This window comes from Rhea pennata, chromosome 9, assembly GCF_028389875.1.
Source record: "Rhea pennata isolate bPtePen1 chromosome 9, bPtePen1.pri, whole genome shotgun sequence".
Classification (NCBI taxonomy): domain Eukaryota; kingdom Metazoa; phylum Chordata; class Aves; order Rheiformes; family Rheidae; genus Rhea; species Rhea pennata.
This window is the reverse complement of record NC_084671.1, coordinates 6270932-6297061: the sequence shown is the minus strand read 5'-3', so window position 1 is coordinate 6297061 and position 26130 is coordinate 6270932. Positions and strand designations below refer to the sequence as shown.

The 26130-nt window shown below is 47.4% G+C and overlaps 1 protein-coding gene across 2 annotated transcripts in view; it reads left to right on the top strand.

The window, feature by feature from the left end:
- Nucleotides 1–9610, top strand: part of PLD1 (phospholipase D1) — a 67918-nt gene extending 58308 nt beyond the window's left edge. For both annotated transcript variants that reach the window (XM_062582251.1, XM_062582250.1), the window contains 6 exons: nt 2809–2922; nt 3912–3961; nt 4926–5060; nt 7346–7499; nt 8617–8731; nt 9317–9610. In XM_062582251.1, the coding sequence (XP_062438235.1) occupies nt 2809–2922; nt 3912–3961; nt 4926–5060; nt 7346–7499; nt 8617–8731; nt 9317–9541 (793 nt within the window). In that variant the 3' untranslated portion in view covers nt 9542–9610. The remainder of the gene's footprint in view (nt 1–2808; nt 2923–3911; nt 3962–4925; nt 5061–7345; nt 7500–8616; nt 8732–9316) is intronic.
- The last annotated feature ends 16520 nt before the right edge of the window (nt 9611–26130 follow it).

Here is a 26130-nt window from a genome sequence, read left to right as displayed (position 1 = left end):
TGTTCAACCAACCTTTTTCTGGTAAGTGCAGGAATTGCAGCCTCCAGACAGTGCAAGGGGACTGTAGTTAGTTCCTAGATGGATCAATCCAGATGTTTTGGACACTCCTTTTACTTGAGACTGCCTAGCCCCATGATAACATTATTATCACAGGTAGTGCCTTGTCTTCACTGTGACCCTACACTGCTTTACTTAAGGCTGCTCTTCTGGAGTCAGCCTTTGAGATATGAGTATGTCATGTTTTAAACCACTATCCAGGTCTTGCTGGGCTAATGTGCAGAAAACTTTTTAAACTTATTTCTTTCATTTCTCTTTTGCTTTTTCACTGTATCTGGATAAGTTTCTTGAAATTATTAGATTTTTCCATACTGTAGTTGTCCAGAGCTATGCAGGGGCTCCTTTCTCAGAGGTGCCGAGGAGGTAGAGCGCTCTTGACCTACACAGATTTCCTTCTCTTTGGCCATTGAGCTTGGAAGTTGCAGCTTGTGTAAAAGAGACCAACCTGAGACAGTAACTCCAGCCTTTCAGACACAGCCGTTCAGGTACGGTCTGGAAAGCCATGCAAACTGCTGTGAGACAGGCTCTACTCAGAGGTACTGTGGAAAGATGAGCGCTTTTGAAACTGGGAGAGCATGGGTGTTATCTGCTATGCCATTAACAGCCGAGTAGAATAACAGGGTGGAGTTACTCTGGTCTTGTGATCTGTGAGGAGCAATCCACAGCACAAATAGTTGAAATATGCTGAGGATGAAAAGCAGGGTGGACGTCATCAACCAGGGTAAATCAGGAGTCCTTCCAAGGCTGTGAAAGGTGCTAAGCAAAGTAAAAGCAGTGTCACGTGAATTAGATATTGTGATGATAAGATGAGCAAGCATCAAGAATGGAACAGGTATATTTGAGCAGAGCTGCCCCCTTCACGGATGAGGTGCAGCAGCCGAGCAGTTGGAAATGGCCCTGCTGGTATCTGCGTTGCAGCCCCGTGGGCAGCCGGACGTGGTGGCTCCGTGCAGGTCAGCGTTCCTCTGGAAAGTCACTTCACGTGACTTGCCCTTGCCCTTAGGACTGATTGTCATGGGCAGCTTTTCTGGACTTACCTGCTTTTAGCAGTGCTAGTGAGGGAGCAGCAAATTCTGAAGATAATCTGTTAAGATATTCCTCTTATATAAAGTTTATGTGCCGAGTATCCTTCTCTCCAGGGAACAAGAAGTCCAATAAAAATATTAAGGGGGTCATACAAATTCTTCAGTGACACATTTCCTCATGTGGTGCTTGATTCACTTCCATATTATTCCAGTTTTATGCCAGCAGGATGTTGGTAGTTCTTCATTAAATACAAGATTCAAGCCAGTCTGCATGCCCCAAGGTGCTTGGCATTGCCTAAGATTAAAAATAAATTCAGACCTAATGGTTTCATATGAAATGCATACGTTCTAAACTGTCACGGGAAAAGAGAGCAGGTGAGGCACAGGCGTTTAACTGTGTAAATAAAGTTATTTAGCTAAGTTATACACATCTCCCTCTTCTAGACTAAATATTTTCAATCTTTACTAGAAAAAATATTTAGTATTTAATACCTATTTTTAATTAGTTTAATAAATACTGGGCTTAGACAAACAAACTGTTCTTGTAGGATGCTTTTGTTAGTGGTTTTTTACATAGTACAAACAGTCTTCATTTCAGAGACTTTCCGCGTCCTCTGCTGTCAGGTATAGGTAAGAGTTGGTTAACTGATTCTGTCGGATTAACTTTGTAACAGTGTATACTATGGCTCTAATTCGAATTGAATAAATATAGGTCTTCAGTACAGGTCTTACTCCCGGATCAGGTGAGACCCTGCTCTTCGCGAATCCTGTGCTCTTACCCAGAGGCACGGATTTTACGAGGCAGGAGTACGTTTAACAAAAATTGCAAACCGGCTCATCTTCAGGCTGGCGGCTGAACGGTTTTGTCCATGTTAAAGTGTGTTTGCCATCTAGTGGCAGGACCATTACGTGGAGTTTCATCCTCCCGGCACGGTGATGGGAGTGCCGACACCCGGAGGCATCTTGAGAGCTGCAGGAGAGCAGAAGTGACCCGGCATTTCAGTCGCCAAGGAAAATGCTGAAATGTGCCTTAAGAAAAGGCCCAAACCGCACAGTGGTCTTAGCTGTCGTAATCCAGAATTGGCTCACAGTTGTGGTACTGTTCAGCGTGGGGGAACAAAGATGAAACTGAGTTTTTGCAGATTGTAATATATGAATCAAATATTTGCCTTTCTGAATAGTCAATGTTTTACTTATGTCCTCAGTTTTTTTTTTTTCCCATCTCTTCTGGTGCTTCTGATTTCTGAAAACCGGAGTGTAGCAGGACCTTCCGGCGAGCTTTTGTTTCTCTGCCCGCAGCAGCTCTGTGATTTGGGCTGTGCTCTGTACAACACCGTTACCATCGGCGTGCGGCAGCCTCGGCGAGGCGGCGCGATTGAGGTGCTCGGATGAGCTTCCGCAGTGGCAGATGCAGCGTGCCAGATGACTGGCCTGTCCTTGCACTTCGGTGAAAGCGTGTTTCTTTTCCTTTAGCTTCTCTTTTTTGTCCTTGGTTGACAGTAAATTATTTCTTCTCTCCGTGATCATCTAAACATTTTGCTAAAGTACTGATTACAGGTGATGAAGATCTAAACCTGGAAGTACATCCCACGCTTTGCCGCCGTAGAATCTGCATAGTAGCAGAAACCAAGCGAGTCAGTCCAGAGAAACTGAAACCATTGCGATTTTACGTTATACAAAGAAATAGAATTTGCAAACTAATGCTCTCCCCAAACTGTTGTTTTAGGGAAAACAAACGTTTCCGAGTGTATGTGGTGATCCCGCTGTTGCCTGGATTTGAAGGAGATATTTCGACTGGCGGCGGGAATGCGCTGCAGGCCATAATGCACTTCAATTACAGGTAGCGTATGTGGTCCTGTGCCCGGCGAGGTCGCCGGAGACCTTCCCGGGCCCCTCTGCGCTGCTGCGGCCGGTGCGAGGCTCCAGCTGCGATCCTTGTGTTAGGCCTTGTCCAAACTGTCTCTTTATATAGTTTTTGCTTTTTTGAACTTGTTTATTTGCTTCCCTCGTGGTTTTGTGCATTGCTGTATTCATTTTGCAGCAGTGACCTTAAGCTGGGGTTGCGTTCGAGCTGCCTCTGAGGCCCGCAGCCCACCTTCTGAGCCGATCTGAGTTACGCACGTGGCACTTCCCCGTGATACAAACGCTGGGATTGTCTAAAACAGGAAAAAACACAGTGTCATTTTTTCTGATCTTTGGTAATAGTGGGAATGCGTGTTTCTATTTCCCTAGCTTTTGGACACAGCAGCAGAAAACAGATGGTGATCGTGGTGGTTTAATACGTGTCTCTTACTAGGAGAGCACAGCCAGAGCGGGGATGCCAGCAGCAAGACGCGGTGCCCTCTGCTGGGGGATGTTTAAATAGACTCCCCAGCCCCACTGTGCCCTTCCAGCCCCCTCTCACCTCTGCGGCCCTGTACAAAAGCACCGATTCCTGATTCCTGAGCTGCTCCCTATATTTATCAAAAAGCTGCAAAATATATTTGTTTCCCTTGTTTTCCCTTTCTTTTTGCTTGATGCCGCTTCGCACCGAGACCCCCGCTTGGTGTAAGAGCGGCTCAGGCGCGTTCGTTATTGCTGTACGCTTTAGAAGAAAGGTGCTTTCCCGTGTGGAGGTTGGTTAGCGTGTGATATTTCCAGAAAAGAGCAGTTGTTACATGTCAGCATTTGTCTGGGAAAAATACGTGCCCTGGAAGTGCCGTTCTACTGGCGTGGAGTATGGAGAGTGAGCCTGGGTTTGCGCTTTACCTCGCCGAGCGAGTGCTGCTTCAGCGTGTGTCGTTGCTGCGAGTCACTGGTGTTGGTAACAGCTGCCTACCTTCTTTCCAGGACCATGTGCAGAGGAGAAAATTCAATTCTGGGCCAGCTGAAGGCAGAGGGTAAGAGCTCTAGTCCTCTCCTGTAGGCTGGTTTTAGTCTTGGGACACCGCTGCGGGGTAGATGGATCTGTACGATATAAATCAGATCCTCCAAGGGCAGGATTATATAAACCGCAATAGCCAGGAGTGCGGCAGTTGCGGCACCCCCAAAAGAAGGGCAGAGACTCACCGAAAGCAGCTCTGCTTCGTACAAAATACCAGTAGGCAGCAAGGCCCTGTCTGCAGCTCCTGCCCGGGCACAACTCGTGTTGCGTGTCGCGTTTGTTGTAGCAGACAGGTCCCTCGTCCTGGAGGGAGGCATCGCCGGGGAGCTGCTGACCCCCGTCCCCCCTCCGGCCCAGTAAACCCCGTCCTGGAACCGTTCCTGCCGTTCAGGGAACGCACGGAGGAAAAACCTGCCTCGTCGTAATGCTGTTTCTCGAGCTGCTCTCTCACGAGTCTGCCTGCTTGAATTTCCCCTGATAGAAATCAGAGCACCATGAAAAACACATAGCATAAATGTAAGAGGCGTACGTAACGCTTCATTAGTTCTAATTTTTTGTATTAATCTGAACTGTAGACAGTGCACGCCGGGACATATTTTCCATACTGTGCATAGACAAAACACCTGCTTATAACCCTCTCTCTGCAGATCCTGTGGGAAGAGTCGCATAGTCCAGTTATTTTCAGATGTTTGTATCAGTTGTGAGCACTGGCATGCTGCATAATAGGAGAGATTTGGGTCATTCTTTCACCAGGGTGAAGTATCTGAGCAGGCAGTGGATCAGAGCAGCATACAGAGCCCACAGGCATTTTTTAAGTCTATTTTTGAAGAGACTTACTCCTATTATCTGTTCATTAAAGAAAGATGTTAAAAGTAAACTGTGTTATTCATTCTGGGCTTTATATAAAGAGGATCTTTTCTCTTTCATCTGTCCTTCCCCCTTCCTCATCCCATCTCACTTTGTTCTCCTTTAATTTTCAGTTGGAGATAAATGGATAAACTACATATCATTCTGTGGACTTCGAACATATGCAGAGTTGGAAGGAAAACTAGTCACTGAACTCATCTACGTTCACAGCAAATTGCTTATTGCTGATGACAACACTGTCATAATCGGTGAGTGGGGTGTTTGCGGGAGGATTTTGTACAATGTGATTATACCTGAAATATTCCCTTAGCTTCTCCGGCATGTACGGAGCTGCAATGACATGCTCTTTTTCTGTGTTATGATTTCTTCCGTGTGAAATGTTTTGCAGTTAAAAAAAAAAATGGATTAATGAAGAGGGTAGGCAGGCGGGAGAAAATGATTTGGATTTTTCTTTTTGGATTTTTTTGTTGTTGTTTTAAATCTCTGTATAATTGTTAAGAGAATCCCAGTGGAGGGAATTTTGTCCATCTGTCTTGTATCAAACTCTGCTCAACAGTAAAACTTGTGAGACTTGTCATCTGCTCCTTAAAGAACAGAATGTGCCGTAAAATTTGGAAGATTTGGACAACGTGTGTCATCTATCAGCTCCATTCCTTAAGAATGGGGAAATACGTTGTAACAAGTAATAGATAGCTTTTCAGCTGACTGTTACCATATTTATTGTGAGGTGATAAAGCAAAGATGAGAGAGCATGGGCTCTGAGTTGCATTACAATAGGAGAGCAGAATTTAAGCCTGTTTCTTTAAAGAAACCCTTTTTGATCTGTAATATCAGTAATGAGAACTTTGCCAAAGAACAATTTAATACTAGATTTTGCAAGAATCAAAATACTCCCCTTCTTCAAAGAAGCAATCTGACCTGCAGGCTAAGGCGCCTCGTGGTTAGGGCTGGGGTGGTTTGCCCTTTGGTTGTCCTCTCGGGGGTCAGATCAGGTCTCTAGTGTGCAGAACAGCCAAGAAATAGATTTATTACTATAGCAGCAATGGAAGTGTTGCAGCTGTGGTGGTCTCAGAGCGCTCTCTGTTATTATTCTTCATGCTTATAAGCCTGAGAACCAGTTTTTTACGTTGTGTGAACCCCAGGAAGGGGTAAGGCGATGCGGAGCGTGCGTGTGCTGCCGGCCCGCGGGCTGGGCGCAGCTGCCCCGGGCAGTGCGCGTTGCGGGGCCGTGGGCGCCGCGGGCAGCGCTTCCCCGGCGCGTTCCCAGCGAGCGCTGGCGCTCCTGAGGAAGTGCAACCCCCCCCCCCCGAGAAAAGCTGCCACAACGCAGCGGCAGCCCGGAGGCTTGCACCTTGGATAGGCACAAAACTGTCGCAGGTAAAGTTTCCTGAGATAGTTTCCTGCTGGTGGACTGGTTAGGACTTTGATCTGATTGCTTGACACCGCTTCACTTTTCCGCCTAAGGAGGAGGTTGAGTGCATGCAAGCGAAGTACTGATTCGGCCCCCGTGCAGGGGAATCTGCTGTGTAGTGAGAGGGAAGGTTAAAGCACCGCGAGCGAGAACCTGCCCCCTGCCGTGGTGCAGCGTAGATGGAAATGGTTTTTTTTTCTTCCTAAATCCTCCTTCTTAAAACCTCCCAGCTTCCAAATACAAACGATACGTTTTCCCTCCTGACATTACTAGAGATTGAGAGGATGTCCTCATAAAGCCCGTCCTGCTCCCTTAACTTATTATCCAAACCAAAAGCAGTTAAGACCTTTGAAAGCTGTGGTATCATTCAGCAAAAGCACCTGGGGAGTTACAGAGAAATTAAACTTTTCAAAACGTTGGCATTAGCTTGACCGTAATTTAACCTTCTCTCAAGGCCTGGAGCTTCTGAAGCCTGTGAGGATGAGTGTTTTTCTCTTATCCTCATCCTGGCTCTCCGGGAGTTTGTTTCCCTCTCTCAGGTGGTGCCTCTGGTAAGGGGTCAGCTCTGACAGACCTTCATCCCAAAACCCTCACTCCTGAGCAGTCGAAACCGTGTCACGAATGAGCGTGAAATGGGGGGTGCTCACGAGATACATGCATTGATTTTCTCCATTTTCAGAAATAAATGGAAGTAACCCAATCTGGCCCGCTGTCTTCTACTGGCGGAGGAAGAGACTGTCAACCTCTGCACTCTGCTTGGGCTTTGTCACTTGAAGTCGTGGGGGGCAGTTGAATGGGGGTGGCCTAACTTTACCTAGCTAAGCGCATACACACGTGCCACACACACAGACGAAGGATGCAGCAGAGCGAACAGTCCAGTGGAGCGACAGGGGGTGGCTGGTGGTGTTGTGGAGCATAAGTGTGGAGGAGAGCTGAAGTGATGCTTCCTTTGATGTAGAGTCACGCACCTACAGGTGTCTGGGATGTGCCTTTGCACCGAGGGTCTCAAAATCCCAGGCCCTGGAATACCGACGGCCCTTGCCTAGGGGCTGGGGTGATCTCTGGGGCCTGGACGTCTGCTACTGTGGTTTATTGTAGTTGCTTTGTTTTCTTCCTCTCAAGGCTCTGCTAACATCAACGACCGCAGCATGCTTGGGAAGCGGGACAGTGAAATAGCAATCATTGTGCAGGACACGGAAACCACCCCTTCCGTGATGGATGGAGAGCCCTACAGCGCTGGAAAGTTTGCTCAGTCTCTCCGCCTTCAGTGCTTTAGGTACGGCCCGGGGCAATTCCTGAACGCCGCAGGGAGCACCGAGACCACACAGCAGCAGTGCTCTCCCCAGCTGCCCGAGCGCTCTTGGGCCTCGTGGTTTTCTGTGCAGGGCTTGCTCAGATTTACGCCTGGTGAAAGGGGTCAAAGCCTTTAAAATCAATGGAGCTTCAGATGCTTGCTTAAATTTAGCTTTGCCTGGCCTCGAGTTAGGCCAGAGTGTTTTACTGTTGCCTGGAGCTAGCGTTTCTCATGTGCTCCCGTTCCTCAGCTCAGCACCGGTTTGGCTTATAAATCATTTTACTCAAGCACTTAACTAAGAGAGCTCATAAACAAGACAGTGATATTTTGCTTCCAGATCCTGTTTTCACACTCTCTCAATTTTGGGTGGTGGTGTCTCTCTTTTTAATGGAAGTTCGTTCACTCAGAGCAACCATCTGGCCCACAACACAGGCGTTTTTTCATTAAGACCTTTTTCTCCCCCTCCTATTTCCCATCTGGACAGATATTAAGCAGAAGGAAAGGAGGCAGTAAGGCAGCTTTAAGGCTGACAGGCTATCGGAGGGGGAGCAAGGAGCAGGAAAGGCATTCCCAGAGCACCCAGCGATGTTTATTGGCAGTTCACAAGGAAAGTTTCTCTTTCCTGGTGTTTCAGTGAGTGGGGGTGGAGTGAGTGCAGTTTGGAGGGGGGGCCTGCAAGGTGTTGAGCTCATTAGGTCCATGCTCAATTCCCATGGCAATGGCTTCCTCACACTTCAAATAGATTGATTTTAATCCTGTCCTCTATTTGGCTTTGGAAAACCAGCTGTCCTCTTGAGGGGTAGCTTTTCAGTCCCTGACGGGTGATGTTGGCCACTCTTGGGAGTGTCTGCACATGACCTAGTGCAGAAAGGCTGGAAACTCTAGGCACAATTGCAAACAAGTAATAATAAAAGTAATAACACAGCCCTTCAGTATTAGCCTCAACTTTGGGATGTTTTTGAGGTAAGGTAATTTAGTAGCTGCCTCTGGCGTTCTCTTAGCAGCTTTTCTTGTTTTCCTTCTGAAGGAGTGGAGGACGAGAATAATGTTCCCGCTGTCTCGGCTTCTGTTGGCACAGTCTTTTATCTTCTCTTTCCAGGGTTGTACTTGGTGGCTCTGATCTCAGTGCAGACCACCAGGATCCTGTCTGTGACAAATTCTTCAAGGAGGTGTGGATTGCGACAGCAGCCCGCAATGCCACCATCTTCGATAAGGTGAAGCGTAACGGCTCCTTTTCCCATTCTCCTTCCAGCTTCCTTGTTCTCAAGAGATGTAATTGGGAGAAGCAGCGGCTTGTGTTTGGTGGCAAGAGGGGACGGGAATGGGAAGTGAGTTCAGATCCTGGAGCTGGTCAGAGATGTTTTGAGAGAAAATATAGTATCAGTGAAACACACAAGCTGCAAACGAGAAATTGGACTGGAGTTTGTGTGTCCTCAAATAATGGTGGCAGCCCAAGGAGGAGCAAGATTTCTCTTTTTACTTATGTCAGCTGTAGCTCCGGTGAATTACTCCAGGTTTACTTCTTGCAGCTGGCCACAGAGTAAATGGAGTAGAAGTAAACCAGTTGCTTCTGTTTTCCAGTAATCCTTTTGAAGTGATCAGAAAAAGCCCTGGAGCTTCTCCTCTTCATGCTCTTAACTGTTTGATGGATTTGTGCATATCTTCTCCTTCTCCATTCTCCAGACTGTTAACTGAGTCACTTCCACTAATGTTTACGTAATATTCTGAGTTCTTCTTGGGAACTGTATATTGCAGTATTTCCCCTGCTCTGACATACCTCTGCTTTCTGTTTTGATCAGGTTTTCCGATGTCTTCCCAGTGACCAGGTGAATAACTTAGCCCAACTGCGTGATTTCATCAACAAACCAAAATTAGCAAATGACGATCCTGTGAAAGCAGCAGAAGAATTGAAAAAGATTCGTGGGTTTCTAGTACAATTCCCCTTTCGTTTTCTGGAGGAAGAATACTTGCTTCCATCTGTTGGAACAAAAGAATCCATGGTGCCAATGGAGGTTTGGACTTAGGAAGATTGAGACTGCTTTATGCTTTAAAGTCCAGTTCTCTAAAAACAAGTTGATGAACAGTATAGGATTTCAGGATTTTTTTTTTTTTTTTTTTTTTTTTTTTTTTTTTTTTTTTTTTGCGAAGGGAGGCAAAGAAATCTCTGCCAAACTAATGTGCCTTTCATAAGGATTTTGGTGGAGGAACTTCAAGCAAATTGACACTAGCAAAGGAGAGGATCAAAAAAGACTTGGAAATTATGACACATGAGAAGTTTATTCTCTGAAGAAGTTACTACAATTTCTGAGCACCCAAAGGATACAGGCTGCTTCCTAGGAAGGGAAACACATCCTAATACATATTATTACTACTGCCAGTGTAGTTGTAATGTACAGTAGTTGTGATGTGGCTATTCAGGAGCTGCGGGACGCGCGTGCTTTCTAGAGCTTTCAGGTACTGGTGCATTTGTTTGCTGGAGCCCCCTCATCTCATCGTGGTCTGCCGGGACGCTTCTCGCAGCTCTGGCGTTGTTGGGAAGTGCTGCTTGATCCTGTCTTGGGCATTCCTATGATCACAGCTTGTCAAGAGTAGATGTTTCATTTCTGTTTCAGGAACAGACTAGCAATCTTTTATCAGAATCAGTATTTTGGTCTCTTCTCCCCTCTTGGCAGGGAGAAATGTTTTTACTACAGCTAGAGCAATCAGCAGTCCTCACAATACGCAGCATGGTGCTATGTAGATCTTAGCAAAGGGCAGTCTTGGTAGAGCTAAAGGTGTCAGCAATTGCCAGTTTTCTGGCTTTTACAGACACGTAGTACATCAATTTGTTTAAACTGCTGGAAGGCTTTCTCCAAGAGAAAAACAAGTTTTAAACTGAAGCCTTAGATCTTCCTTGCTGAAGGAAGGTGAGGTGCTATGTGTGACAGGGAACAGAAACTCAAAAGCTAGCCTGGCCAGGTTCAGCTCTGTGCTTTTGATCCTTTACCCATGCATTTATAGTGCATTAAATACATAGACTTTTCTTTCCATTCCTTTTTCTCCCTATTTAGAAGAAGGGAGAGCTGAAATGTCAGGCCAGCTGTGCTCAAACTGAGTTTGCATCTTTTTTTTTCCACTATGTAGTTTGGGTGGCGGAAAGGGAGAGCTGGTCTCTGTGATCTGCTTTGTTACTAGGCTGGCCACAATCAGTCGTGCAGAACACGTCTTCCCAAGTACAGGCAAAACTTAATGCTTCCAGTCATGTTTTGCATTTGTGTAAGACAGTTTCTGAAACTATTTTGCATCTTGCTGGGTGGTGAAGCAGCCACGCATGCAGTTCATCCCCAGGCAAAACACGGCCACTCCTGGGTGAGGAGGACGTTGCTCGGTTGGTGCTTGGTTGGCTCCGTCCCCTGTGTCTCTCGATTTCATGTCCTCCTAGTATCCCAACTGTGAGCTTCAGAGCTGTGTGCCCGAGAGGGTGGGAATGCCGTGTCGAACACGCAGAGAGCAGAAATACCTAACGAGAGAGTCCGGTCTGTGGAAGTGGGAAGCTGAACTCCCCTGCCCGAGTGCTGCCAAGAGGAATCCCTTGGCTAGCTGGACTGCAGATGTGGTCCTCAACTCGGCATTCCTCAATGTGCTCAATGCTCTTCTGTGAAAAGACCAGATGAACTTTTATTTACTTTAGCTTTTAAAAAAAAGGGGAGAGGCATTCATAGGGAAGTTTCTTTTTTCCTTTGTTTGAACTTCCAACAGCCTTACTTGTTTTCAACTGGAAAAGAAACACGCTGTTCCTCAAGCTAACTCTAAAATACGGCTGGCACCATCTCTTCCATTTTAGCTGATTGTCTTCTGTATCTTAGACATCAATAGGCACCAAGTAGTCTTGTACGCCACGTCACCTGAGAGAGTAACAACCGAACGTTCCTCCAGGGCAGCCGAGATTTCAGCCGCTTCCTACAGCTTGCGCGGTTTTGGAGGTGCAGCTGTGAATTACGCGCTTTCATGCTTGGAGAAGCTGTGCCCTGGTTAGCCAGTTGGAAGTGCACGCGCAGCATTTTCGGTGATAATCTTGATTGGTCTGGGGGTTGAGGCTTTTGGCTGGTGCACTGTAAGTAGAGAAGTATGTTCCCCTGATTATTTCCCTTAAAAGACTGACCTGGGCTCACCTGCTGCTGAGCCAGGGCAATGCGCCATGCCAAGATCAAAGGTGTCTTGGTATTTCTTGCTAGTGCTAGCTAGTTTGCAGCTTTTTATCTCTTGATATGTTTTTAGCTCTTTTGGTTTGAACAGTGCTGCTAACTTTCAACATTTGGAGCCTGCCAGGGAATCGGTAGAGGCCGTAGATCCACGTTCAGCATCGGAAAGGCAGCGTGCAGCCACGGCACGGCCCGCGTGAAGCTGCGTGTGACTCCTGTCGTCTTCCAAGTGCTCTCACCGTCCCCGTCCCGTGCTGGCAATGATGCTACAATCACTGGACTCCCCTTGCGTGATCCTTTGGGGTCGCAGCCACATGGGGGGGCTTCAGCACTCCGGTGGCACTAAACCCCCCTCTCCCAGGCTGCTTTAGGAAAAACCCACCCACGGCCGGCGCGGCTTGGAGCGCCCCGCGATGACCGCCGGTTTGATGCCTCCTGAAACGTGGCTTTGGGGCTCGTCCGTGCTGTCGGCAGTGTCCCTCGGGTGCAGCCAGGCCGCTCGCGAGGGGCTCGCGGGCGCCCGCGAGCACAGGGGGTCCTGGGGTGGGCGCTGCTCCCGATCCCGCACCGCCCTCGGTGCGCAGGGCCGGCAGCGCCGGGTGCCTGCGGCCACTGGCGCCCTCCTCCGAGTGCCCCCGGCCTCCCTGGGGTCGCCCGCTGGCTGCAGTTTCCTTTCTTACGTTAAGAAGCCGCTGTAAGGGTGAGGTCGACCACCCTGAGAGAACTTTATTTCCGTACCTAAGCAATCACTACTTAGTACCGCAGCGTTTTTACTTCTGATGCGTTCACCGGGCTGCGGAGGAGTGGCTGACGGTGTACGGTACTGCAGCGAGCGATGTGCGTTCGAGTACTAGCAGGCCCCGAAACAGCTGTTTCTTGTGGATTTTACTTGTTAGAACTGTAAGAAATGAGAGATTTCTCCCAGGCTCTGCTTTTTTCTTTTTTTGTAGTTCAACCTGAGTAAAGTCTTTTTTTTTTTTTTTATGTATTCCTTAATAGGTGCCACTCTGAGAATTCAGTCATTACCACATCTTTATATATCTTTAAATATTGTGATATTTTAATATATATATTTTATTGTATAGAGTTTGGGTTGGATAAAACTTTTAGTAGGGAATTGATGCATAGCTTAAAAAAAGAGATAAAATGTCATCCTATTTTAGACCTTTCCAAAATGTGATTTGTAGAAGAAATGCTGTAGTGTTCCACGGCAGCTGAAGCGCTCAGCTCAGCCCCTGGTCTCTCAGGCTCAACCTGCTGCGGGTGGGCACGTGCAGAGGCGGCGTCTTTGCAGCGTGATCTTCTCTGCGGTGGGCCCGTGCAGCAAGGGCGGTTGTCCCCAAGCAAGCAAGCGCATTTGTCACTCCTCATCCTAAGGAGGGGTGTTTTCACCAAGGCAAACGCATGAACGGTCTCTTGGTATTATGAAGTTGGGCTTCACTTTTGCCAGTGAAAGTGCATGCAGGGAGAAAACCTCTGCAGGCCCATGCCAGGCAAACACGTCTCTCATCCAAGGCAGCTGCCAGTAAAGTTGCCTGGCTTGATGTGAGCTTTGCTGGATTAAAACACAAACACTCCTTTTTTAATTTCTTTTGATCAAATTTGAGAACCGTCCTGGTGCTTTTGCCTGGGGGAGACCTCAGTGAGGGTTTTGCTTAGGTGGGACCCTGATGGTCATTATTCATGGTATCTTTATTTCTTCCAAGCACACATCCATGTACAATCAAACTCAGTCTTGGCTTGCTGTTGTTTTTTCCGTGTAATAAATTCTTCTGTGCATTTGTAGTGAACATGCTGTGGGTTGTGTAACTTACACACAGAAGCTGCCCTTGCGGGCCACAGAAGGGAAACGTCTGGATGATCCTTCTGATGAGTGCAATTTCCTTTTCCTCCTGCCACACGGAAAGACCCGGATCCACGCAGGTCTAAACCGACCCACCTTGCTCAGCTGCAGAGCTGCTGCAGGCGCCCCTGAACCGGGGAGGGGGCAGAGGCTGGCGTCTCCTGGGGGGGCCTGCAAGGCCGTTTTGCATTTGCACAGCCTTGCACAGCCCTGATTCTGCAAAGCTGATTCAAATGGGCAGTCTCTTCGGTGTCACTGCAACCCTGCTGAAATCAAGACCTTGTCGGAATCAAGGTTCAAGCCAGGAGCACAACACCGTGGTGGTGAATCAATTTAAACGTTAAACTGGGGTAAATCCAGTTAAACTGGGGTAAACCGGAGTGGAACAGACCCACAAAACGTAAACTGACAGCTGAATGCAACGATCCTCTTTGGGTCTTTCTTTGGCCTGTTTTACTGTTGTGTTTTCAAGTCTTGGTGATTATTCTGTTTTTAACCTCCCACTGTGTTTTCATGAAATCGCGTAGATGTAAATAGTTCTGACTTACCTGACCCCTTCCTGACACTCGGGGAAATGAGAAAAAAAAAACAGTGTCAAAATTCACAGTTCTGGGAATGTTTCCCTGAATCGTGTCTCTGGCTGAACTAACAGACAAAATGAGAGTTTCCCTTTCCGACGTGGGCGCGGGTCTCCGTGCGCCCCCGCTTCCAGCGGTGCCGGTGTGAACGGGGACTGCTCCTTCCGTGAAGGCTGCTGGATTCGACAGCTCTCCCTCCTTGCTTCCGCTAGCGACTGCTCTCCTTCCCACTCGGGTTGTGTTTGCTAAACAAATGTGTATTGATAGACTGAAAATACAACTGAACGTCATCTGTCGAAGCGCTTGGGTTTGGTCTCGTTTCTACCCGTTTTGGGCCGCTCGCCTGGCGGGGCTGCCCCGGCTGCGGGCGGGGGAAGGCCCAGAGTTGCGATAAAAAGGGCTGGACTGAGTCCTTCCAATTCTCCCAGGGGAGAGAGACTGAAGTACAGCAGCGTAGGAAGAGACAGCTGGGCTTCCAAACGGATAGGTAGAGCCTGCTTTAGCGATCCAAGGGCGTTCTGGAAGGCACAGGCAAAACCCGTCTGTCTCCGAAATAGAGTTAACTTGCTCCTGTCCCTTTTTAGCTTTCAGGAAAGGAAATTCAGCACCGAGAGAGGAAAAGGCAGATTACTGTGGAGGGGAAAACGATGAATAAAGTAACAGTGGCATTTTCCAGCTCTCTTGCAAACTGGAAACATAGTAACTTCGCTGTTTCTCAGGTTACATTGCCCTTCACGGATGCTAAAGGGCTCTCAGCAGCTTCAAAACTTCCAGGTCCGATCTGCGCCCTTGATAAACGCAACAAGCCGAGATAAGGGAGCCGGCGTTTCGGGTGGGGTGCTGCTGCCTGACGCTGTGAGCTTCTCCTGCTGCGACTCCTAAACCTCACAGCTAATTGCGTGCTTGCTGCATCACACCTACAAGGCCCTGCAAGCAAAGATAACGGAAAGGAGGAATGGTGCTGAGACCTGTCAGTCACTTCTCATCACAGGGGTGACGACTGGCAACACACTGTAATTACAGTAATGCAGAGTGGATGCAGTTAAGGTTGACGTTTGTTGCTAGCTGCATCTTGCTGGAATTGGTTATTTCCTGTGCTAACAACGCAGGAGAACCATGTTATCTCAACACTAGCTTATCTCAATGTGAAATAACAAATAGGCCTGATCTCAGAGAGTTTAGGACATCTTATCTGCTTACACGAATGATCCTTCCCTTTTCCTACAGGACAGAGCAGGCCAGGAGATGTGAAGGAGAGCCAGGCTTGTGGCTACTATACTGCTTTTGCTGTTTTCTAATATATGCATAGGCATGCGCCTGCTTTTATTAGGCACAACTTCATCCACGCACATTAGCCCATTAAAAGTACAAATAGACGCTAGCTTCTGGTGTATGAGTTATAGCTGACATAAACTGTGCAGGGGAGGCATAAATGCTCTGCCTTCATCGAAGACAAGGGCAAAATTCCCTCCGTCTTTCCTGCAGCCAAAGATTTCACATGAGGAACAACTTGCAAAGCCTCTAATTTGATTGCTCCTTGCTGAGCAGAAATGCAGCCCACGTACCTTGAACAAAAAGAGCAATCACCAGTACGTTTAATTGGCACGTTCTTTCCAGGTTGGATTTTTCCAACCACTTTTGTACCACGTCAGCCCCTGCCTCCCCCGACAGGTAAGCTGGGCCGTCGCCAAGGCGGCCGCTGGCGCCCGGACCGGGCGGTGGGGGAGGCCCCCTCGCCTCTGCTTGCGCTGCCCCAGCCCCAAGCAAATCTGTTCTTTCCCTTGAATCAGCCAAACATGGATGCATTGAGGTCTCAATAGCGTCAACTCATAATTTGTGCCAGCTTTTTGCACGTATGAGATTACTAACACGTTTTAGTTATTCTTGCAGAAGAGGAAGGTAGGAAAGAAAGGGTTTGGGGAGAAAGGTCTAAAGGCACGTGGGAAAACAGGTTTCTTCTCACTGCTAAAAATCCATCTGTGTTAGTTTCTCTGCAATTGTGCCGGCTCTTCAGATTTTCAAGTGCGTTTCTGAAGCGCTGAGGCAGTGGAGTGAAGGTTTTAAGAGCTTGAATTTGCAATAGCACTGTGAGTGAAATGCTCGATTTTTTTTTATTGGAAATATCAAAAGTGACAGTTGCAAAATTGGTTCCGCTGCATTGATTGATTACTCAGAATATTTAGCTCAAAATGATTATGGCAAGAATTTCTACTGAGGCTCATGTCTGGGATGTAAATTAATTTGGAGAAAGGAGGAGGAAAAAAAATCTTTTTTAAAGAAGAAAATTGCAAGGGAAATTGTTTATGCCCGAGATCAATGATGAGTAATCCCCCGGTATTCAGCCTGATCTCAATAATTAAACATCCTGTGAGTTACCATCCGAGGATAAAGGAGACAACCTCAGCGCAATAATGTTATCGCGGCCTCACAGGTTTCTCTTGGCTTGAGATTACTCCTGCCCCGAGGAGAGAGAGGCGCTGCGAGCCCGGAGCTTTGCAGCCGCCGTTGCGGTGAAGCCGCAGGGCGCGCCGGAGGCCTGCGCTCCTCGCGGCACGAGCGCGGCAGGCCTTCTGCCGGGCGCTTGGCTCCGCGCGGCGCCCGCTGCGCGCCCGCTGCCGCGAAGGCCTCCTGCGAGCGAGCCACCGGCTCCGCACCCGGCCGCGGGTGCCGCACCGGAGGCACTGAATTTGCCCGAGAAATCATTCCTGGAGAGAAATGGCTTCAAACGCACCCAAATCCTCTCGGAGAGCCAGGGCTGGGCGGCTGCTGTCCTCTAGAGGGTGCTGCGGGCTAGAGGTGCCCGCGCTGCCAGCCCCGGCTCTCCGAAACGCGAGGAAAGCGTTTTATTAGGAGATTGCAAGCTCTAACGCGAACTGAGCTTGGTATTTATTCGTCTGGGCTCTGTATAGAAAACCCAGCCCCGCAGACAGACGCGCTCCGATGTGTCCGGTGCCTGCAGGAGCGTACAGCCGGCGCCGCGCTGCGCGAGCAGGGCAGCGACGTTGGAGCCACCGGCCCCGGCTCCGGCGCTTGCCCCAGCTTCTCGGCCCTGGGGGTCTCGCCGGCACCACGGGCCCTGGAAGGTGGCCGTGGCACGGCGACGTCCCGGCCCCAGCCGACACGGGGAGGGAAACCGTGGGCACAGCAAAAGGGGGAGCCACAAACCCATAATAACACCTGCCGCAGCCTCGCCAAGGAAATGAACGCCGGCAGGAAATTCAACCAGCGTTTTGTAAACGCCGCAATATCCCTAAAAATCACCCAGGTCTGGCGGGTGGGAGCCGCAGCTCCCCGTCAGGGCCGTGGGGAGCTCCAGGCCTTGCTGCCGGGTTCGGGCGCCGTCCCTGCACGGCAGCACCGGCCCCGGGCGGGCATCACCGCTGCAGGGTCCCGGCTGCGCGCCGGCCGCGTTTCCTCGCAGCAGCAAGGGGCCGCGCGCTTCCCATCCCCTCCGAAAACAGCTGCGCTGAGCCATTTAAAAATGAAATACTACATATACGTTGCCTGTTCGGGCTTAAACGCATTCGCTGCTGCAAATGTTACTCCCAGAAGGCTGTATTAGCTCTCCGATGACTCACCGCAATGTCTACCTCCACTTTGTTTCCTTGCAGACCGTATCTGTGTGACATCAATTGTACTGAATAAGAATGCTTACAAACCTATTTCCTGCTGCAGGATGATCGCATTATACACAATTACACACTCCAGGAATTTCTCCCGAGATCCCGATGGGTACAGGCTGGAGTGGCTGCGGAGCCGGCGCGTGTGCAGAATAACGAATCGCCGTTCAAACCCACCCACCAACTCGCAGCTCGCTGGGTGTGCGGCGCGCGTTGAGCTGCACAAGCCGCTTATCACCCTGAAAAGGCCTGAATCATCTAGATCAGTCCAAATTCGGTTTCCACTGTGTCGGTGCATTTTCTATGTCTTGCAATTTTGTTGTTATTATGTTTATCATATCAGGAAGGTTTAGGCAGAATTTATCCAAAACACGTCAGCAGGAGAAGTCTCCCTGAGCTGAGATGTGCTGTTTCAAACAGATTTTTTTTTCCAGTAGGATCAAAATCCAATTGGCCATGTCCACAGAGCTCCTCTCCTCAGAACAGACCCAAAGCCACGCGCTGCCGCGGTGTTTGCTGGGTGTCACAGTCAGCGATGGCAGCAGGCAGTCGCAGCGCCGTCATGCACTTGTACTGCAGCAGCTGCCGACTGCTTCTGCCCCAGCATCCCACCGTGCCCAGGGATCTAGAAACACCGCATTTCCCTGCTCTGGAAATCCGACAGCGTGTGCTGGGATGGTGGCATCTCCCCGGCGAGGAGAGGCAGCGGGCTGCAGAGCGGAGGCACAGCGAGCTGCACGTGTCCGTCCCGCGGAGGAAGCGCGCCGGTGTTTCAGCCGGGGCGGCTTTGCAGCGTGTTGCAACCCGTCGCGCTAAGCCGAACCGCCACCTTCCACTTCCACTTCCTGAACGGGCTTTTAATCATCGTCAAAAACAGCTCCCTCACTTTGCATCAGTTTCTGGCCTAGTAAATCAGCCCAGCATGCCGCATAATGTCAAACACTTCCCTGAAATGCAGATATATTTTATTCTGTGTTTCATCATTATCTGCCAGCTCAAAAGACTGGAGCTTATTTGTTAGCTAAAGATTTCCTTTTAGAGAACTGGTGGCAGATTATACTGGCTCTTTCTAACGATGTGCAATCTAAGCTGTCACCCACATTCCCAATACTTTACTTCTGGGGAGGCTGCCCCAAGGCTGTGATCGAGGCGGTGCAGCGGAGTGCTCTTCTCCCGGGGCGATGGTCTTGGGCGACGCTCCCAGTGCCGGAGCGGGGCCGGCTCCCGGCCTTTGCAGAGCCCATCACCGGCGTCTGCACATCACCTGCATTCACCTTCAATTTCCTTAATCTTCTCAGGGACCGTATTTTCAGACTTGCTTTCCTAAAGCTAAGACTTTTGGCTGTTGATTGCTTTTTAAGGAAGAATAGAGAGGCTTATTTAGTAGTGTGATTCCAGGATCAGCAGTTTCAAGTAAGGCACCAAACATAGTGAAACTAGGAGCAGAAAGCAAGTGAGCCGCATCTCCTCCTCATTACCAAGCCAAGACATGCCACCTGGAAGAGCCATGCTTCATGGATAGACTACTACATTCTTGTTTTTCTCATCATAAATTTGCCAAAAAAGAGCTCCCGTGGGGTTGAATGGAGCACAGGCTTCTTGCTGGTTTTCTGGTTTCATGCATTTCACCGTCCAGGTCTGCTTGGTAGGTGCCTGACATCTTTTTGTGGCTAATACTGAAGTGGACATTTTACAGTGCTACACGAGGCAATGTCATTTTGACCATATGTATGTATCGCTTTCTGATTAAGTGGCTGTTGCTTGCAGTGGTTTTACTGTGTTTAATCCACAGACCAGTATTAGGATAACACGCCTGCTATGCTTCCATATTGTTTAATCTGCCATGTCAGGACTTGAAATAAAATACAGACAATACTGGTGAAGGAGAACGTGGCTTTAAGACTGACAGTTTTGCATCCCTAGAAGAAATTGTTGTCTAATAGGTTTTTTCATTATTTTTAATGGACGATTTTAGTTTATCTCAGTGCTTACGTTAACTCAGGTTAGTTAGACACAGAAAAATTAAAATCAGGGCTAACAAGGGGCCTACTTGATTCAGGAGCCCAAGGCCTATTTTCCAAAAGTTATCTGCGCTTCTAGCAGCCTAATTGCTGTTGACTAGCAGTCAGCTTAGCTCTTAATGCTCAGTTTTGCAAAGGAAAGGCCTAATGCAGCAAACAGCCCGTGGCAGCTACGTCACCTGCAAAACTCACACTGCTGAGTGTGTCACTTAGGTGCTTCTGAGAGCATGATTGCTCGTAAAATGCTAAATCCACCACCTATGTGGAGGATCACAGAATCACAAAATGGGTAAGGTTGGAAGGGACCTCTGGAGATCATCTAGTCCAACCTCCCTGCTCAGCAGGGTCACCTAGAGCATGTTAGCTGGGGTTGCATCCAGGTGGGTTTTGAGTCTCTCCAGAGAAGGAGACCCCACAACCTCTCTGGGCAACCTGTTCCAACAGGATAGTGGATTTTCTCTTAGAATGTGTCTAACATGTTTTTTGAGTTATTGCGTAAAGCACTGAAATCTTCTTTAACAGCTAAATAATCCAGAGAATTTTGTACAGAGAACTTTTTGCAGAGCTGTCACCACCTGCCCTCCATGCTTTTGGGGAGAGGTGCTGCTGCACAAAGCGGGATTTATCCTCATGGAGACTTGAGCAGCCTGTCATGGTCCTGAGGCTTGAGATTTCACTAACGACTTGTAGCCAGGAGTATTTTCAGTTAGGTCCTACTACTGCAGAAATCACAGAAGCTCTGCTTGTAAAGAGATGAGTTTTACTATGTAATCCAGGGAATATTTCTTCCTGACTGAAGTTCAGCTCCTACTGACCTTCCTGGCCGTGGGGAAGGAAGCGGCCTGGAGGCCGGCCACATGCGGGCACCTGCTTCATTACTGACTTTCATCAAGTGAACACTGGCTCTTGCAGAAGGACACAGACACTATCACACAACTATCACTCCTGCATTCCTTGATGGCAGATTTGGCCTGTTTCCCACTTCATCAGCCAAGGCACAGGCTGAGATTTTTCCCTGTTGATTTTATCGATGTAGCCATTGTTTTGCAAAAACAGATTTGACTTTATTTTGTGCAGTTACCAGGCTGCCATTTATCCCAGGTAAGGCAAATTGCATGTTTCCAGCACTCCAGCGTTTTTCTCTTCCAGTCACTATTTCACCATGTTCAGTGCATAGCGTAGATGTATTAAAAGCCAAGCAGCCTGCAACAGATGGCAGGAAATGAATCAGTTTTGGAAGTATCCTCAATTTCCTCCAAATTGCTGTTGCACCCTTCTCTCCACTCTTTTTCCCATGACACATAGCCAAGGACCTGTCTCACTGAGATATAAAAAACAGAGCAAGGCCAGGAAAAAGTTGCACAAATCAGTGCAACTTGTTTTGGTCAAGTAGAACTTGGAAGTGGGCTGAGGCATTGGCTCGTTCTTACAGCTCACTTGGTGGGCACCGGGGAGAAGGATATCTACTGTCAAAACAGGTTCGATCTCATCCTGGAGATGAGGGCACAGAAATACGTTCTGATTTTGCCAATGCCCCACACTACTCAGCTGGACCCTTTACGGAGGCTGATTTGGAAAAGCATCAGCAACAGGCTACCAGCAAAGACTGTGTTACTAAACCAATATCAAGTATGTGCGTCTACTTCCAAAATAATCTAGCAAACTGAACTATAAAGCAGAGTTTTCAGTAAAGTGTATTAAACTTGACCTGACTTTCTAAAACATTTTCTGTAAATGGAGCAATGAGAGTTGCAGTTGGTAACTGGTGTCTCAGTCTCCAGAGCCTCGTGTGCTCCACTGGCTGGAGCACGGCTTTAACCATGGCAGGCAGCAATGGCCCACATGGCACCACTCTCCAGCTGTCATCATCTATGTTGTGTTTCTTGCTGCTCACCACCTCATACCGGCAAAGGCCTGATCTTGTAACTGTTGAATGGGCAAAACTTTTGGTGGCCTCAGTGAAAATTACAGTATTGCCAGTACCAGGAGTCACAAACTCAGAACCACGAACTTCAGAACCTCTGGGATAAGTTAGCTACATAATGTGTTTAAAAATCCCTCCTTTCACATATTGTCTACTTGGAGCTTTAGGGGCTAGAAATTCAAAGATAAATTTCCAACTCTTTCCACTCTGACAACAGGGCACAAGGGAAATCAGTCTCAGCCGCTCCTTTGACGATTTGGTGTTGAGCTACCTTCCTTGCTAAGGCTTTTCTGAGTGTTTTGGTTTCCTCATGTCATTTAGTTCTCAGCTAACGGTTTCCTTGTTGCAATTGCTGTGTAAGAGCCCAGACTGCCTGCTTAGATTATGTCTATGGTTTTCCTCTGATAACAGGGGAAACAAGCCCACTTTTTTTTCTACTCTCAACTGAGAATCCTGGATCCCATCCTGGATCTTACTTCAATTTCCAAGTCCTGTGGACTAATGTGATGTCATGCAGCTTGGTGAACTTTCTGCCTTCGTGAGGTTTTTGCCTCCTACTACTCAGCATTTGTGTTTAATGATGTCCTTCGTGCTGCACTTTGAGTCTCGCTTGTCTTTGTGGTATCCTGGAAGTCTTTCTTGGTGACATGATGTAATCGTCAAGGTCTTAGGTCGTTGAGGGGTTAATCCTCCATTTGTGTTACGTTTGCAGCTGCATGAACTATATGTCAGTCATTTGTGAGGCCAAATGGCAGTGGAGAGGAGATGCCATTGCCGAATGCTTTTCATCTGTAGAACCTGTTGGAGACGTTCGCATGTGTGTGTGGTGTTAGTAACATTCGCTGTGATTTGTAGGAGTGAAGGATGTTTCAGGTTGCAGGCTGAAGGATGCCTTCTGGTGGTCACAAAATTGATGTTGAAAGGAAGTGTGCTGTTCTATAGTCTTATGTTACAGTCCATAAATGAGACTATGTAATCTGCACAGGACTTCCAGGGCCTGAAGTCAACCTTGACTCCACTAGCTCTGTCATGCCATGCAGTAGCACCCTGCAGAAGACCTTCCATGCCAAAAGCCCAGAACCAAGAGGCTCCTTTCTGAGATGGTGAGGTCATATTTTTGAGGGCTCTGATGACGATTTCATGTTTCTACAAGTCAGAACATCAGATTTCTTTGAAATTCTCTGCCTGTTTCATAAGACTGCAGTGTGTCTTGCCTTTAGACAACACCTGAGTTATCTCTTTTTAGGCTTTTCTCCATTATGACATGAGCCAGAAACTTTTTTAAAAAAATTTTGATTTAATTTGATGAGTCTGCTTTAAAAGAATGCCGTATATCCACAAAGGCACGAGGAAGTAAACGTTCCTCAGAGAAGCCGCCACGTAAAGGCAACAGCAATTGACTCAAACTCTGTCTTGCTACTCAGACACTACTACTTTAACACTACTTAGACACTACTTCTTTATAGTGCATTAAGCATTGCCCGTTGTCTTCTGAACAGTGCTTACTTTGGTCATTGAGTAAGAGTGAGGAAAGCTGTAATATCAGATTTGGAAGTTTATTCTGTGGTTTAACTTTTGTTTTCCTTTGCATGTAAAAGGCTTTTAACTTTTGCTGGACAAAACAATAAGCTCTCAATATACTTCCAAAAGGCAAAGGCATATTGTCTTTGTGGCTCTGCCTTCCTTGCAAAATAACACTTTTCACAACTTACAGTGAAACAACAATTACAAAAAATAAATGAATATTTGGAGAAATAGGAGGCTTTGAACCTAGAGTCCCTCCAGTCGAACCTAGAGTCCCTCCAGTCTCACAGGTCCATGTGTGCTTTATATATTACTTTTCGGGCCTCTGAGACCTCTGTACTTGCATTTGTCTGTTGCTGAAGCCCTATGAGACCTTCACTGTCAGCGTCTTCGCGAACTGCAATGCACAGTTTGTTTTGTAACCCTTTTCCTGAAGAGAGATGTTGAACCTCACCCACAACACAGGACAGATTATCATTAAAAAAAAACAAAAAACACTGCAACACGCTTGAAATGTGTCTTAATTAACTGCTGACAATTTACATTTGACAAAAGACAGAGCTTGTTTCTCGTTTGGTTTTATCTCTGCTTAATGCCAGATGAGGGTGGCTTCAGGTCAGTTGTTTCCCAGGCTTAGGGCTGTCTCTGGTCTAGCAATGCAAGCCAAGAAAGAAGAATGAAAGAGAGAATCTAAATACTCGTTCGATAGGGGAGCTCAGATCCAGACTAATCAGCATTAAAACATATCAAGATGCTAAATAATTTTGATAAAAGAGACTTGGAAACTGAGCAGATGTTCAGAGCTGTGAAGAGCGTTGTAAACCAGATGTGTATGAGCAGACTCTGGGAGGACTTTCCTGGTGTGCCAGGTGGGTGCAGGAACACATTCCTCAAACAAGGTGGGAAATCTGTAGCAGTCTCTTTTATGCACACAGATTTTATCCTTGAGATTTCCACAAAGAAGGGAGAAGTTAATAGTCCTCTACAGGACCACAGGAACATGCCTTGCTGGTGGCAAAGCTGCACTAGACTTTCTGCAAGCAGGGCAAAAATGGGATTTTGATTGGTTTCTGAATAGTCATAACTGGCTAATTCTAATTGATTACATAATTCTAAATGATTACAAAAGATTTGACACCTGCCCGAAGAGTAAAATTGGTCTTCGATTTTTTTTTTTCTTCGCAGAAGAGGCACAATAGGAAAGAGGTAGATTGGCCAAACAAAGTTTTACACTGCTAGTGTAACATGTTCTAAAATAGAAGCATGGTGTGTTGCCCGAATAAACAATGCATTAGGCTGCAGATACTATAGCCAGACTAATGGCAGACCAACAAAGACATAAATGTCAGTAGGCATCTGCTAGGAAAGCACACACATTATCACATACAATTCTACTTTACTTAAAAATTGCAACTTAGTATTTAAACTCAAGTATTTTAGTAAATAACACAGCACCACTTCAAAGGGTACTAGCACTTGCTGGTCTGAAAAGGTCTCATTTAACTCATGCAGTTCAGACAGCAAGTCTAATCCACATGACCTAGAGTATGGCATCAAAAGCAGGAGAGCTTCTCGAGACACCTCACTGGCACTGCTGGAGAAGTGCTCTAAGGCTACTGTCCCCTTCACGACTTTGCCCACAGTGGTAGCCTCAAGAGAAGGCAAATGCTACCGCATAAAAGAAACATCGGTCTAGCCTCAGCATCATACATTTTGGGAGCAGCACAGCAGCCTGGACCGGGGTGCTGGAGGTGGCCGAAGCTCCTGGAAGCGTACCATCTACTGTCTCTTTATCTGCAACGCCCCAGGACTTCAGGATTTAAATATGCCCTGCTATTCCATGGATACGAATGTATGGAGCCAGTTTTTTTCAAAGAGCACTTGCTGATTTCCCGTTTCCTCCCCCATTGCAATGATTACGGGTTTTCATAGTTGAACAATGTTGAAGTGAGAGAGCAATTAACTATTTAGAGGATTTTTTAAATATGTATAGAGAGCTTTAGGAAAAATCTTGGCCGCAGGGTTCACACAAGCAGTCCTGCTTAGCTTCCAGGATGCAATGGAGAAACACTTCTCTCCCTCGAGTGAAAAAAATGTATCAGCAGAAGAAGGCCTAGCAATCAGGACGTGGTAATGAATCAGTTAAACTGCATTTGGGAAGATCAATAGATGCAGGTAGGACACACGTCGCCATTCATTTCTGAGTGTCTTTTAACACAGCTGCACATCATCATGTTAGCTTAGAATCCAAATCTTAGGCGTTTTTAACAGAGTATTAATTTTTTCAACATCTTCCATTCAGCTGAGGCAGAGTTCACTGCCTACTGCGTTGGGAACACCAAGGCAGACCAACATGGTCTTAAGGAATCAGAAAAATCACAGAATTATTTGGAAACAAGTGATCCACATATGCTGGTGGAAAAAAATCAAGCAATACAGCCTGAATACGCTTCCTTACTTGCTTCATTCCATCTCCTTCTAGTCTTTTAGAGAACAACCCAAAGCCCAAAGCACCCAAAGCTTTTGCTATAACCAGGCAAGGCCTTGTGTGTCATTTAGGTTCACTAATTTCAACATACACCCCCTCAGGATGTAATTAACACCATTAGCACTGTTAGATTATTAAATTTGGTTATACGCAGGGGTCAAATGGACTGGATGGTTTATCAGTGAGCCAACGTCCTTTAACGAATGAATCAAAACCACTGACCCTGATGTCATTAGCCCTCCCTGCCAACAGCTGAGATGTGGTGCATTACGGTGTGTCTGTTGCTCACAGGGGCTGACCAAAGCTTGCGGCCAAAGCCATCCCGCAGGAAAAACTGACATTTTAGCGTTCATCTACAGGCCAAATTGTGCTCAAAAGGCAAAATCCTGCCATTTGTCAGAGGATGGAAAAGTGGAAAAAAAAAAAGGAGTTTG